Source organism: Colossoma macropomum, unplaced genomic scaffold (genome assembly GCF_904425465.1).
Source record: "Colossoma macropomum unplaced genomic scaffold, Colossoma_macropomum, whole genome shotgun sequence".
Taxonomy (NCBI): Eukaryota; Metazoa; Chordata; class Actinopteri; order Characiformes; family Serrasalmidae; genus Colossoma; species Colossoma macropomum.
The window spans coordinates 4100788-4115787 of record NW_023494786.1 but is presented as its reverse complement, the minus strand read 5'-3'; the positions used below and the strand labels follow the sequence as shown (position 1 = coordinate 4115787).

Here is a 15000-nt window from a genome sequence, read left to right as displayed (position 1 = left end):
GGACCCTCACAGAGCAGGTACTATTTGGGTGGTGGATCATTCTCAGCACTGCAGTAACACTGACGTGGTGGTGGTGTGTTGTGCTGGTCTGAGTGGATCAGACACAGCAGTGCTGCTGGAGTTTTTAAACACTGTGTCCACTCACTGTCCACTCTATTAGACACACCTACCTTATCAGTCCACCTTGTAGATGTAAAGTCAGAGACGATAGCTCATCAGCTGCTGCACAGTTTGTGTTGGTCATCCTCTAGTCCTTCATCAGTGGTCACAGGACGCTGCCCACAGGACGCTGTTGGCTGGATGTTTTTGGTTGGTGGACTATTCTCAGTCCAGCAGTGACACTGAGGTGTTTAAAAACTTCAGCAGCACTGCTGTGTCTGATCCACTCAGACCAGCACAACACACACTAACACACCACCACCACGTCAGTGTTACTGCAGTGCTGAGAATGATCCACCACCCAAATAGTACCTGCTCTGTGAGGGTCCATGGGGGTCCTGACCACTGAAGAACAGGGTAAAAGGGGGCTAACAAAGTATGCAGAGAAACAGATGGACTACAGTCTGTAACTGTAGAACTACAAAGTGCACCTTTATAGTTAAAAGACATAATATTTTCTTTTCTAACTCTGCGTTTTAAAGATCTCAGACGCTGCAGACTCGATCTCCACCGCCCCTCTGATCACCTTCGTGTGTTAATGTTGATGATGAAATATTACAGTGATGGTGGTGAATAATGAGGAGACGGAGCTGAACGCGTGTCTGTTTATTAGGAGGAGTAACATTAGTGCCCTCGGCTAAAGCGTCTGGGAAAAGGAAACTGAAACTGGGGAGCGGCGACGCTCTGATAAAAAGCAGGGGGCGCTCTCACAGTATTCACAACTCACAGTTGATCACAGTTTTGTTTGACCTTTTTAAATCAGTAACGGTAGCTAACGTTAGCTGTCTGGCTAACTAGCTTGATTACTTTGATTACTCGTTTATGTTTCAGCTGTGTGTATTTATAGTCTGTTGTTAGGTAACAGACATGACAGCTGATTGTCGACTTCAATCGAGTAAGTTAAGATTTCTTAACTGGAGATAAGATGCTGTAAGATAAGATAAAATTCCTAAATCGAGATCAGATTTGCAAATATAGCCACGCATTATGTTTCCAAGCGCTCTGATTTGGTGTGTCCTGCTGTGTCCGACCTCTTTGCCCAGGAGCTGGCAGGTGGCTGTGTGGTTCTTCAGTGAGTTCTGGATGGCCTGGATCTGCATGGAGACGGCGGACAGCACGGCTTCCTCCAGACGATTAAACTCGTCAAAGCAGCCCCACGCTCCGCACTTCATCAGCCCCACGAAGATACGGCCCATAGACTTCACATCGATCCCCTACACACACACCCACACGCGCACACACACACATACACAAACACACACACACACACACACTTTTGGGTACCACTTTAAAATAAGCCTACCTTTATAAAATGTTCATGTACGGTTTAAAATGAGTTTATTAATGGTTATTAATTAGGTCTTAAAGACCTTATAATCATTAATAAGCATTTACAGCACATAAAAAGGGCAGGGTTGACCTGTCTGCCTAATAGTGAACACTTATTCATTTATACAGTTAAACCTCAGATTTTGATGTTTACTGATTTTCTTCATCAGTCCGCATTAAACCTGTCAGCTTCAACACATTTATGTTCATCAGATATAACAGCTCACTTTTGCCCTTTTATTAGTGTGTTATAACTGCTTATTAATGATCCATGAAGTGTTTATGTGACCTAACTAATAACCTTGAATAAACTAATTTTAAACCATTCGTAAACCCTTTATAAGGGTTGTCTTATTTTAAAGTGGTACCGTTGTCTCTGACTCGCAGTTCACTGAAACAAACTGAGAATTTGTGTGGAAAGAGCAGATTCTGAACGTTCAATCCAGACCACAGTAGTGTTTCTCATAGGAAGAGGAGATATTTTATTATGATTTTGATGAAAAGTAATCGTTATATGTACAGATTTGTTTTGCATCTTTTAACATGCAAACAGAGGCGAATGAACTGTAAATAAATTGTTAATGTAACTGTAATGTAAGTAACTACAACACATATAAGCAACATATGTATGTGTGTGTACCTCGTCACAGTTGAACACCAGCACCTGTCTGCCGAACAGCCCCCCCAGGGCTTTGACCGACTCCGTCTTGCCGGTTCCAGCGGGGCCGTACGGGTTCCCCCCCAAACCCATCCTCATGGCCTGGGTCAGCGTCAGGTAGCACTTATCAGTCAGAGGAGTGTGCACCAGCTTCGGAGCGTTACCCTAAGGCAATCAATCAATCAATCTAAACATGAATATATATATATATATATATATATATATACCAACACCTAATCTCATCTAGGACAGGACTAAGTTAAAAAAAAAAAGAAATTAAACATATGCAGTTCAGTTTTATCTGTACACTGTAACGCAACGTTAATAGTGCCACTGTACAATAAGACTAACCTTATAAAGGGTTTATAAATGGTTTAACATGAGTTATTATATAAAAAGTTATAACAGTGACCTTCTGTCTTCTCCATCGGTCAGCATTAAATCTGTCGGCTTCATCATATTCACATTCATCAATCCACTGTCGCTCTTTTATAACTGTTAATTAACGCTTTCTTTATAAATGTGCTGATAGCCTATTAAGAATATAAACTAATTTTAAATCCATAAACATTTGATAAGGGTGGTCTTGTTATAAAATGGTATCATACTAACCACAAAAAGAAAAGCTACAACAAAAACTTGAATAATTTCTCAATGTTAATAACTTGTTAATAATTAACATATTAATTATAAAAAACTACTGTTAATAAATACGCTAATAACATTTGTAATAAAGGCTTATATGCAAATACACAAACACAGGGCCATTTCTGAACATTTGGCGACCTCCTTCACCCACCTGCCCAGATCAACTTACAGGCAGTATATATAGAATATTTAGATGATTAAATTCACTATACAGATAAAATAAATGCATAATACATATCATAAACAAAACACAATAATAAAAACAAACAAAATACAAGTAATACTACAGCAAAGCCAACAATATTATATATTAAAAATAATGCAAACCAATTATATCATGTTACATCATCAATATTATAAAAAAAAACATAACTTCAGGGCTGAAAAAATGTTTTTATATCAAAATTGTAATTTTTATTATAATTAATATTATATTTATCATCATCTTATAGTCTTGCATTAACACAATCTATAAGTGGGGAAATGTAACCTAATAACATGGAGCTTGTGAACTGCTTTTAGGTTAATTCAACCAATCAGAAGCAATCAAACATCCATGTGCTGTGACATCACAACCCCCAATAGCTGGCAGGCCTGCACACTGCGTTCAGTGTTCAAGTGAACGCGCTGATCTTCTGGGCCAAAAAAAAAGGCCCAGACTTTAATTTACAAAAACAATCGCAATGTAAATCGGAATCACAACACTGGTCAGAAAAATCAATCAGATATTCTGCTGTAATCATTCAGCCCTGCATGCACTCGGTCAGGTGACCCAGCCTCCCCGGCAGGTGTGTGCGCGAGTACCTGGTACTCGTAGGTGTAGTCGAAAACGGCGTCCACCATGTGAATGGAGCAGCGCTGCTCCGAGTTCAGGTAGAAACGGAGCTGCTTCTTCCACAGCCAGTCGTCAGTGCTGTGCACCGGCGCCCCCAGCAGGTCCCGCACCACCGACAGGTTGTGGATCACATCCAGAACCAGAGCCTTCAGCTTCAGCTGCAGAACACTGGACTCTGAACACACGACGGGAATCAGCACAATCAGCAATGCAGCACATATATATGCTGAATACATACACATACATAAATACATCACTGCTGTTGGAACAAAACCCGGTAACTCAATTTCTGTCATCTATTTTTTTAAAGGATTTGAAAATGGCAGCTGATATTTATAACATATTAAAATTTCAGGATGAATGGATCAATAGAATTGCTTCAAAATTACATGAAAAAAGTCTGGTTACATTTACTTCTATTCAAAGTTAAGAATGCTTTTGCTTCTCCTGTAAAGCTACAATTTTGGAGATTTTTGTCACGACAGAAATTATTTACAGATACAGTTTGGAATCACCGTTTAAAGCTATTTATTTACAATGTGTTATTACTCATTTATTACAGATAATCACTGAAATCATTTGAAAACATTAAGATTCTGTAGATGTGTCCAAAATGATGAAAAGAGCTACAGATGATCGAGAATAAAGTTACAATAACATAAAGCCTCCTATTTGTAAAATGATGATAAAATCATTGACGCAGAGATTCAATTTTTTTAAAATAAATAATTACATTAGGTTTACATTAATTTATTATTTTATAACTTTTTGTTTCTCATAAAAAAAACCTGAAATACTGATTTAAACATCTAAAACACCTTTTGGTGTCTTGTTTATAACGTTTCACACCCATCGTACATATTGTACAATAAAAAAGACAAAAATTCAATAAAGTTATTGCTGAATAAAACAACAAAAATGACTCATATGACATCTGTACAGTAGTGTACTTTAGGGCTGCATGATCAATCCTGAGGAGATTCTTAATAAAATTAAATGTATTTATTTTTGCAGGCCTATACTGGATACATATATCGTCACTGTCAGAATAAAACACTTAATAAATTTATTCATTCATTCATTTATTCTTGTAGCCTTGGGTACATCCCAAAATCTCTTAAACTAGCAGTAATTAGACCGCTGATTAAGAAAGCTAACCTCGATCCATGCGAACTTTCAAATTATAGACCCATCTCGAATCTCTCCTTTATATCTAAGATCTTGGAAAAAGTTGTAGCAAAACAGTTAAGCTCCTTTTTACATAGGAATCAAATACATGAAAAATTCCAATCTGGTTTTAGGCCACATCATAGTACAGAAACAGCACTAGTAAAAATTGTAAATGATCTATTATTATTTTCTGACCAAGATCATGTGTCCTTGTTAGTCCTCCTCGATCTTAGTGCGGCATTTGACACAATAGACCACACTATCTTACTAGACAGACTAGAAAACCTTGTAGGGGTAACAGGAACAGCTCTTTCCTGGTTCCGGTCCTACCTCACTGATCGGTATCAGTTTGTTAATATAAACGGTGAATCATCTGTTCTCACAAAAGTAAAATATGGTGTTCCACAAGGCTCTGTTTTAGGACCTGTATTATTCACTTTATATATGCTACCACTGGGCACCATTATCAGTAAACACGGCATAAACTTCCACTACTATGCCGATGACACTCAGTTATATTTAGCAAGCGACCCAGATGATAGAATTAAACTTAGCAAGATTGAAGACTGTATACAAGACATAAAGGACTGGATGTCGAGTAACTTTCTCCTTCTAAACTCAGATAAAACAGAGGTTCTGCTTCTTGGTCCAAAAGCAGCTGGAAACAAACTGTCTAATTTAACACTTAAACTTAACAATTTCTCAGTTGCGTCAAGCTCATATGTAAAAAAACCTTGGTGTCATTATAGACCCTGATCTGTCCTTCGACACACATATAACTAATATTACTAGAACAGCCTTCCTGCATCTTCGCAATATTGCTAAATTGAGAAATGCATTCTCTCTACAGGATGCAGAAAAGTTAGTTCATGCATTTATTACTTCAAGGCTAGATTACTGTAATGCCCTGCTGGCTGGATGTCCCAGCAAAAGCATTAACAAGCTTCAGCTAGTCCAGAACGCTGCAGCCAGAGTTCTTACTAGAACCAGAAAGTTTGACCATATCAGCCCAGTTTTATCAACCTTACACTGGTTGCCAGTAAAATTTCGGATTGATTATAAAATTCTCTTGCTGACTTATAAAGCACTAAACGGACTCGCCCCGCTGTACCTGAGTGAACTTCTCTCTCACTATGAACCATCACGCCTACTTAGATCACAAGGTGCTGCTCACTATTAGTACCCAGAATTAATAAAGTTACGTCAGGGGGGAGAGCTTTCTCATACAAAGCCCCCCAGCTTTGGAATAGTCTTCCTGTTAATGTTCGGGACTCAGACACAGCCTCAGTCTTTAAGTCTAAGCTAAAAACTTACTTGTATATTCAAGCCTTTGGTAATTAGTTTTCCCTGTTAGTTCTATACCTGCCAGAGTCTCTGCTAACACTGTAATTTGTGATCGGTCACCCATTACAGAACTAACTCTGTGTGTTTTCCTCTCTGTGTGTTTTCCTTTCTTTTCTTCGCCGAGTTGAACAGCTGCCCATCCTGTGCGTTCTGATGCTGCTGCCTTTTCTGCCTCGATCGGGTGCCACTGCTCGCCAGCCCTCTGGACCGGGTTACCAACATTGAGCCTCCTGCTGTTCAACGCCGTGCAAACCTCACCCTCACAACCTGACCCCACTGATACTACTGCTGTTGCTACATTAACTAATCAAAATTATTCACTTGAATCAATCATTCAAACTAATTCAAATTAATCAATCACCCATTGACTGTGTTTTTCCTATCTTTCTTTTGCCGAGTTGAACAGCTGCCCATCCTGCTGCTGATGCTGCTGCCTCTGCTGCCTTGATCGGGTGCCACTGCTCACCGTGCAAACCTCACCCTCACAACCTGACCCCACTGATGCTGCTGCTTCTGCTGCATGAACTGAACTATTCAAATTAATTGTTTCCTTCACGTTTTACCCTGTTTTTTGTACTATAATACTTTATACTAACAATGTTTACTATCCGGTGTCGACCAGAGGAGGATGGGTTCCCCTTCTGAGTCCTGGTTCCTCTCAAGGTTTCTTCCTGTTTCTCTTAGGGAGTTTTTCCTTGCCACTGTCACCTCTGGCTTGCTCATGGGGGCTCGGACCCGGATTTCTTTTTGTAATGCTCATTTCCTTGTAAAGCTGCTTTGTGACAACACCTGTTGTAAAAAGCGCTATATAAATAAACTTTACTTACTTACTTACTTACTTACAAAAAATGTTGTGCAGTTCTGCTGTAAGTTGGTATTAGTATGTAATAATTTTGTAATTGTTTATTTTTCTGTATTTGCTGAAAGGAGAGGCTGGTTAAATTTCTATTTAAACACAATAAAAAGAGGCCGTCTGTACTTGAGCACATCCATCCAGAGGCTCGTTATGTTATCATCATCTGCTGCTTCTCATATCATCATCATGTCCAACAGCTTATCGGACATTGCAGTTTATGTCCATTTCATGCAGATATAGTGCGCAGACACGTATACAAATAACGGACGTGTTATTTGAGCCCCACCTCCAGACTCGGTGCTGGTGTTGGTGTTGGTGTAGTGCTCCAGCTTGGCCATCAGCTCCAGCTCCAGCTGGTGGAGGTTCTGCTGCCGGATGGAGTTCTCCACGTCCTCGGTGAACTGGATCTGCTCGGCCAGACACAGGATCTGCACACACGCACAGAGTGAGGGTGGGTTAAATGGGAAAAATACAGGCTACACCATAAAAGATCACATATTTAGTAGTTACGGTGATGTACTGGTTCATCTGGTGACACACCGTGAACCTCAAACGCAGCCGTCTCCTCCCTCAAATACAAATCCCGCATTTGTAAAAGAGGGTAAAACGGGACGATTCCAAAATCCTGAACTGTTACATAACAGTCTTGACTCATTAATATTCACAATCCCAAAATGTACATACCCCAGCCCACATTCCAGCCCAGCGAAACAACGACAACAGAGCAGCAGCAATGAAAATGTCAGACTGAGTGCAGAAATGCAGCTCCGGGCTGTGAAGGAACGTCGGCACTTTTCATTCCCTTCACAAGAACCGAACCGTCAGTGGCTGATGATCAACTTTAATCCAGGCTGAAGGGCTTCCTGTTCACTAGATTCTTAATCAAACGTTCCACCTTAAATACTACAGTTTGTACAGGCGCCAGAACGTAACTGCAGCACCATTTAAGGTGGAACAGAAAATTCTCAAAACAGGCTGTTGAACAGAAAGCTGACTTCAGCTCCCACATCTCTAACAGGATCCCGACAGCTTTAACTGTTAGTGTCTCAAAGCTCAGACAACACTGAGCAGCTCCGCTCAGCGTTTGACCCTGAAGAGACGGAGACGCAGCTCCACCTTTATCAGCATCACAGCCCCAACAGCAGCCTGTAAGCAGCCCTGCTGAGAGATTTTATCACTGTCTGATGAAGCAGATCGTCTTAAACTGAGAGCTTCATAGTGAGAACAGCTTTCATTTACTTTGGGTTGTTGCTGAGATCGAGAGTAACTAGCATAGCTAACTAAACCGTATGAGGATCAGCTTTGGAGGGTCATTTTATTTTCCTGCCTGTGTTTATTTCCACATGTTGCTTCTGTGTGAGTTGTCGGTGTCTCACTGTAAACCAGCCAATCAGAGCAGAGCTCATCAGAATATTCATGAGCCCCCCCAAAAAACAGCTTGTTTCATTCTAGGGCCAAACCACAGGGCTGTAAATGGGCACATCTGGCAACTTTTAACTCTGACTGAGAGAGAACAGTTTAAAATAAATAAGCAGGGATCTGGAGGTGAGAGTGTATTAGGCAGGCTGGTGGGTGAGCTGTACCTGCAGGCAGGTGTTACCTGTGAGGGATAGCGGTTGGGGTCGACTCCTCCTCTCTTTACTGCACTCACACATTCGCACAGCAGGAACTTCAACGTAGCCTTCATTTCTGATGACAGCTCACTGAGCCACACCTGCGTACAGTATAAACAGGTACATGATCATGAAAATATTCGCTGAGTTTAATGAAAAAAAGCACATTTGAACGATGAAACATTCGAAGGCTTAAAGCCTCTGCTGTGCAAACTAACATGTCCCAGGCCAAACAGATGCTGCATTATTTGTAACGTTACAGAAATAAATAACTGCTGTCGGAACAAAACCTCGTATCTCCAAATTGGTACCTTTACAGGAGAAGGGAAAAACCTACTCTACTTTTAATGTAAGTCAATTTCCTCCAAGTAATTTTGGGCCGTTTCTTTTGGTCCATTCATCATGAAATTTACACACAACATAAAGAGCAACAGGCATTTTCCAAATATGTCAAAAAATAAAAAAACAACAAAAATGGAGATACAAGGTTTTGTTTTGAAAGCAGCGAAAATGTTATATTTCTCTGTAGTGCTAATCCAGGTAGATTTACCCTGTGCGCACACCATCAGCCATAAAATCACTCCGCATTGCTCGGGCAGCCTTTAACCAGTCACTGGAGGGCGTTTCGAAGCAAGAGCAGGCAGACTACTACTACTACTACTATTAATATTAGTATGGGTCCTAAGGAAGGATGGGTCCCCCCTTGTGAGCCTTGGTTCCTCCCAAGGTTTCTTCCTCAGCTCTAAGGGAGTTTTTCCTTGCCACTGTCGCCCCTGGCTTGCTCACCTGGAGGATTTACATTTCATGTTAAAACTTTGTCTTTAATGGATTTCTGTGAAGCTGCTTTGTGACCACATCAGTTGTAAAAAGCGCTATACAAATAAATTTGACTTGACTTGACTTGACTTGACAGGACGTTCGACTGGATTGTGTGGTCATGCAAACCACATTTTTAAAAGCATGAGAGCCGGTATAACAGAGCGCTCAGTCAGGGTAGGATATATTTATGAACTAACATCACACGAGACAAAGATATTAAAATTAAGAAACCAAATTCATCATGTTTAACATGCTCGGTTCACAATAAGGCTATGCTTTGCTATCAATTCAGAAGACCTTTTCTTCTACAACACCTCGTTCTTCATTGTGATCTCAATATATAAAGACTCCGTACAGCGCGGTGAACTCGAACACTGCTGCACTCAGCTTTTCCTACATTTTCACGTTAATATGATCGAACAAATCTTCAGCAGGAACTGAGGTCAGTGCAGTGTTTTCCATGAGAAGTGAGAACGTCACCCTTGCGTCACCCTTTGCTTAAAGTTGAGCAGCCTCGCTCGCTTTATGCCGCCGCAGTCACGCCCCTGCTCGCCACAGTTGTGCCCCTAGTCGCTGCCAAGTGTCTCTCATTTAAAATGAATGACTTCTGACTGCCTGGTCGCTTTCGTGGCCAGCAGTGTGCACACACAGCAGTTTGTACATTTAATAAATGTTTATTCCTGTATTCGCGCATTTCTAATGAACAGCTGAGTGATGAAGATGAACAAAGATTACTACACAGCTGCTTTATGATAACTAAACCTTTGCGAGTGTCTAATTTTTACCCAATTTTCTCCCCAATTTTGTCGTCTCCAATTCCACCCGCTAGTTAGGACTCCCCCAATCACACAATGCTATCAATGCTAGGAGGGTGAAGGCTAACACAGGCTTCCTCCGAGACCTGTGAAGCCAACCACCGCTTCTTTTTCGAACTGCCGCTGACGCAACGTCACTGGACAGCCGAACGCGCTCGGAGGAAAGCGCCAACCGCCAGATCTGTTACGTCAGCGCTGGGGGGAGAAGGAGGGGCCATCCTACCCACCCAGAGAGAGCGAGGCCAATTGTGCTCTCTCGGACTCCCGGCTACGGACGGCTGTAGCATCACCAGGGATCGAACTCGCGATCTCCTGATGACAGGGCCAACGCTTAGACGGTTGCGCCACTCGGGAGCCTGCGAGTGTCTTTTTCTGACTTCTTTTCTTAATTGAAAAGTAAGAGTCAAAATCAAACAGGGTGTCCCCAAACTTCTGGCGTGCAGTGTGAATGCCGTCCTATGTCTGACCTCCACGTCACTGGAGATGGTGATGGTGTTCCTCAGAGGTACCGCCTCGCCCTCCAGTGACCTCATGGCTGTGATTCTGCTGAAGCTGGAGTCAAAGTCCACACTGTGGATGCCTACGACACACAGAGGCAGGAGTTACACCAGACAGCGTCACAGGACTGAGTGGGTGTTTGTGTACGTGAGCCGGGTTTACCTGCGAACAGCTTCTTCAGGTGCGTCTGGATGACCGTGGGGTTGGTGGCTTGGCCCAGAATCTCCAGCAGGTCATCATCGCCGATGAAGTAGAAGCGAGGAAACGCGGAACGCTTCTCCTGTAGGGGTCACATTAAGGTCAGGGGTCACATAAGAGTCAAGGGTACCAATAATATACCAATGAGGTAGTTTAGATGGAGGCTGGCCACTTCCTGTTCCTCTCATCATATCAAAAACATGGCTGAAAACACTAGAGGGCGCCAGAGAGAGTCCTCAATGAAGGAAGCTGAATGGAGCTAAAGGGTTAAAATTGTTAATTAAACCTGTTTCTAGACGTTCATGGAGGAAGAGCCTTTAATTTAGGGAAAGCAAAGGGACAAATCGAAAAGGAATGAAAATATTTATCTACATCAAACAGATTTGGAGCAGTGGGTTAATGTAGAAGTTGAAGGGTGCACGGTTACACTGCATGGTGTGGTGTCTTGTTGAACCGTGTTACTGACGTGTTATGGCGCTTTTCCACTGCATGGTACGGCTAAACTCGGCTCTACTTGCTTTCGGTACCAGCTACTCAGATGTAGCGCCCCCTCAATGTAGCTGGTTGTCATAGCGATGCTACATGAACGCGCCGTGACGTGAAGGAGACAAATGTTGTTCAGAAGAGGCTGAAGGCAGCGAGACAAAAGAGTTTGGGAAAAACTACATCAGAGTTCAGGTGACGAGACGATTCTGGAGCTCAAAGGCAACGCTGACCTGGGAGCTAACGTTAGCATATGTGTGATAGTGCCGATTCTCTCCGACCAATCAGTAATCTTTCCACGTCACCTTTCCACGTGTTGGCTCAGCTCGCTCAGAAGGTGACACCAAAAATAGCGCCATGTATCAGGTCTGTTTGATGGAGAACCAAAAGAGGCGAGTCGAGTCGAGGGGAGTCGGTGCCATGCAGTGGAAAAGCGGCTTCAGTGTTGTGTTTGTGTGTGTTCTGTGAAGGCAGCACCTCAAGGAAGTCGTTGAGCGATTTCTGGCAGCGCTGCAGCTGGTCCTGCAGAGTGACCAGAGTGTTCCTCATTCCTGCTCGGACCGTCAGAGACGTCACTCTGCTGTCTCTGTGCACGTCACACATTATCGCCCTACACACACACAAACGTAAACAAGTGACATCACACCCAACAACGAACTCAAAACAGGCTGATTATGGAGTTATATATATATATATATAGACGTCATGAACTGGGGAGTGTATGAGATGTTTTCGAAACTTTAAAGTTTATATACATAAAAAATACATTTTCTATAATATGAAAACTTTAAAAGCTGAATATAAAAGCGTTTTTTTTTATCTTTTTTTTAAGTTAAATGTAATTGATTCATGACAAAATCGACGCAGCTGATGCATTTTTACACCCATATTAATAATTTAACAGTAATTTTATAGAATAAAGGGTTAAACACTGCAAACATCACACATCACGCTTAAACTACACGCTCACCTGAAGTCCTGATCCACTCTCTGAAAGCGGGCCTGCTCCCGTGGCAACGCCCCACGCCCAAATATGGGCTCCAGATAGATCCACTTCCTCTGGATGGCGTTGAGGCTGTGCAGGAAGTCGTCCAGGTCGGCCAGCCGCGTCTCCCACAGCGAGATTTTATCCTGGAAACGCTGGTAGTAGGGCGAGTCCTTCAGGGACTGCAGCAGGCAGCGGTTATCCCCCACCTGTGTCAGCGTTAAACCGTCAGAGCTAAACTTACAACCAGGTTGCATCTGCAGCACAACTTAGGCCCAATCCCATTTCTTCTTTTTACCCCTACCCCTTGTTTTCGAGTGTCACACTAACAGGGGTTGGGGTTGAAACCTTGCCCTACGAAATGGAACAACCCACCCCTAATTCTTCAGTGATATGAAGCTGAAGTCAGATATTCACCAGCTTCTCGTTCCACCTTAAACGGTGCAGCAGTTACATTCTGGCATTTCAGGCGTCAGAACTGCTGGACTATTTAAGGTGGAACGGGAAAGTTAGCTAGATAGCTACCGAGATATTAGCATACTATTAGCGATGTTTATGCTTGTTATAAAGAAAAGGACCATAATACACTGAAACGACATTAAACTGAGATAAAACAGTGGTTATTGTAATTTTTTAACAGAGAAAATTCTCACATTTGTGGGTTTCTTTGGTCTCTTGTTCAGCCATCTTGACGGTTTTTCTTTTTTTCTCATAACTCTCTGTTTGGAGTCTCTGAAAAACCTCAGTTTGGAGGGTCATGCAGCTCTAACACTTCACCTACCCCTCTATCTCAACAAGAATCAGGACACCCTACCCCTAGACGTGAACGCGGAAATCAGAGGGCTAAGGGCTCAGAGGTAGGGGCGAGGGGTGAAATGGGACTGGGCCTTAGAAACACAATAGCAGCCAGTCTGCAAACTGCAAGTCAGAGCACGGCAGAGATCAGCTTTTTCCCTCTTCTAACTTCTGAATTCAGCTAATGAAGGACTTGCTAATTAGTTGATGAGCTGAATCAGTGTTTCAAATGAGGAGGAACACTAAACTCTGCAATGCTGTGGCCCAGAACGAACCGAGTTTGACGCCCCTGAGCCAGTATTTTTAATTTATTGTGTTGCTCTGTCTGTATAAAATCATCTGTGGTGTGTTATTTAGCCAACATTCACATCTTTGCATCATGTTTATGTACAGAGAGAAAAACTGATAACCTGCATATCTACACCAGAAAAACAAGTGCTGGAACAAGCAGCTGTTTTAAACGGCTGTCATGTTAACATTAACATTAACTTCTTATAAGCAAATACGGGCCGTTATTCCAAACCAGGGTGTGTGGGATGGTACTGTTTGACGTGATCATGGGGTTTGTTATCTGATTTCAAGTGCAGTTTCAGGAAAGTAGTTTGACAAAGTTGAGGAAGCTACAACTGCAAGGCTTTGCGTTACACATTGAAGTGAAATTTAGTTTTGTGTAAGTTTTAAGCAACTAAAGTTGTACGTGTGTGTTTCTCCCACCTGGCTGAACACCTCTCTCCAGTCCCGGATCAGGCTCAGCTGAGCGCCGGAGCTGTCCCGGTATTCCAGAAGAGAAAAACACGCTCCGGCTCCCCACAGCTCCAACTCCCGCAGAGCCTCACGGATACTCACCTCCGCGTGAGCACGGCTGTTCAGGTCCTACACGCATACACACGTTTTTATACAGCGTCAGGTCTCTTTAACACACATATAAGTGGTTAAGATGTAAACAGAGTCATTGAGAGTGGTTCGGTGTGAAACGCTCAGTTCTAGAGGAACTTACTGATGTCCGAGACAGTGAGTGTGTTTACACGCTCTCAATTATCCGATCATAACCGGATTTCTGCAGTTATCCGATTATTCAAATGGCCATGTAAACTCCAATCTAGAAATCCGCTTAAGAGATCTGATAAAGAGGCTGGATTTTAGCTCAGTAATCAGATTTCTCAGTGCTGTAAACTCTTACTCTGATTTCTTTCGGATTTCTCAGTCTGTGCAAAAGAGTATGTGCAAACACAGACGGCGGCACCAGAAATAAGCGAGCAGCATTTAAAACAGAAACCACGAGACACAGCGAAACACTCATGGAGCAACCCTGAAATCAACTACAAAAGCAAACAATTTGAACATTCTTCATGTTGTAGATGATGTATATTCATAATTTCATATATTCATATGTTCAGGATGTTTTTTAAAAAAAAAAGGCCACGCCATGAAGTTTGAGAGTTACGTTACGTCACTATTTTATGATAATTTTGAGAAGATTTTGGTCTTAAACTCCATTCATGGTGGAGGGATACATGCAGGGCGCTGTGAGAGCAAAATAGTCCCCAAAGAAAACTTATTATTTCAGATTTTCCACTATTTTCCATCATCAACATTCCATATAAACTCAGAAGACTCGTGTAGGTTCACTGGTGGTTCTGGATAGTAAATAAAATGTCTATATTTGTGTTGTAGTCATGGCGACCCCTGGTTCCTATCACCACCACTGTAAAGACATCTGAACCATTTCACACCAAACCACTCTGAAATGAGTTACACAGAAATTTTTATTCCTCTTTAACCAAAGCTCTGCATG

The 15000-nt window shown here is 42.2% G+C and overlaps 1 protein-coding gene across 1 annotated transcript in view; it reads right to left on the bottom strand.

The window, feature by feature from the left end:
• LOC118798728 (cytoplasmic dynein 2 heavy chain 1) overlaps positions 1-15000 on the bottom strand; it is a 154819-nt gene that overhangs the window by 94379 nt on the left and 45440 nt on the right. Inside the window, 10 exon segments of the mRNA XM_036558254.1 lie at positions 1191-1373; positions 2129-2311; positions 3599-3804; positions 7286-7427; positions 8600-8713; positions 10714-10826; positions 10907-11024; positions 11903-12035; positions 12396-12619; positions 13920-14078. Of these exon segments, the coding sequence (XP_036414147.1) occupies positions 1191-1373; positions 2129-2311; positions 3599-3804; positions 7286-7427; positions 8600-8713; positions 10714-10826; positions 10907-11024; positions 11903-12035; positions 12396-12619; positions 13920-14078 (1575 nt within the window).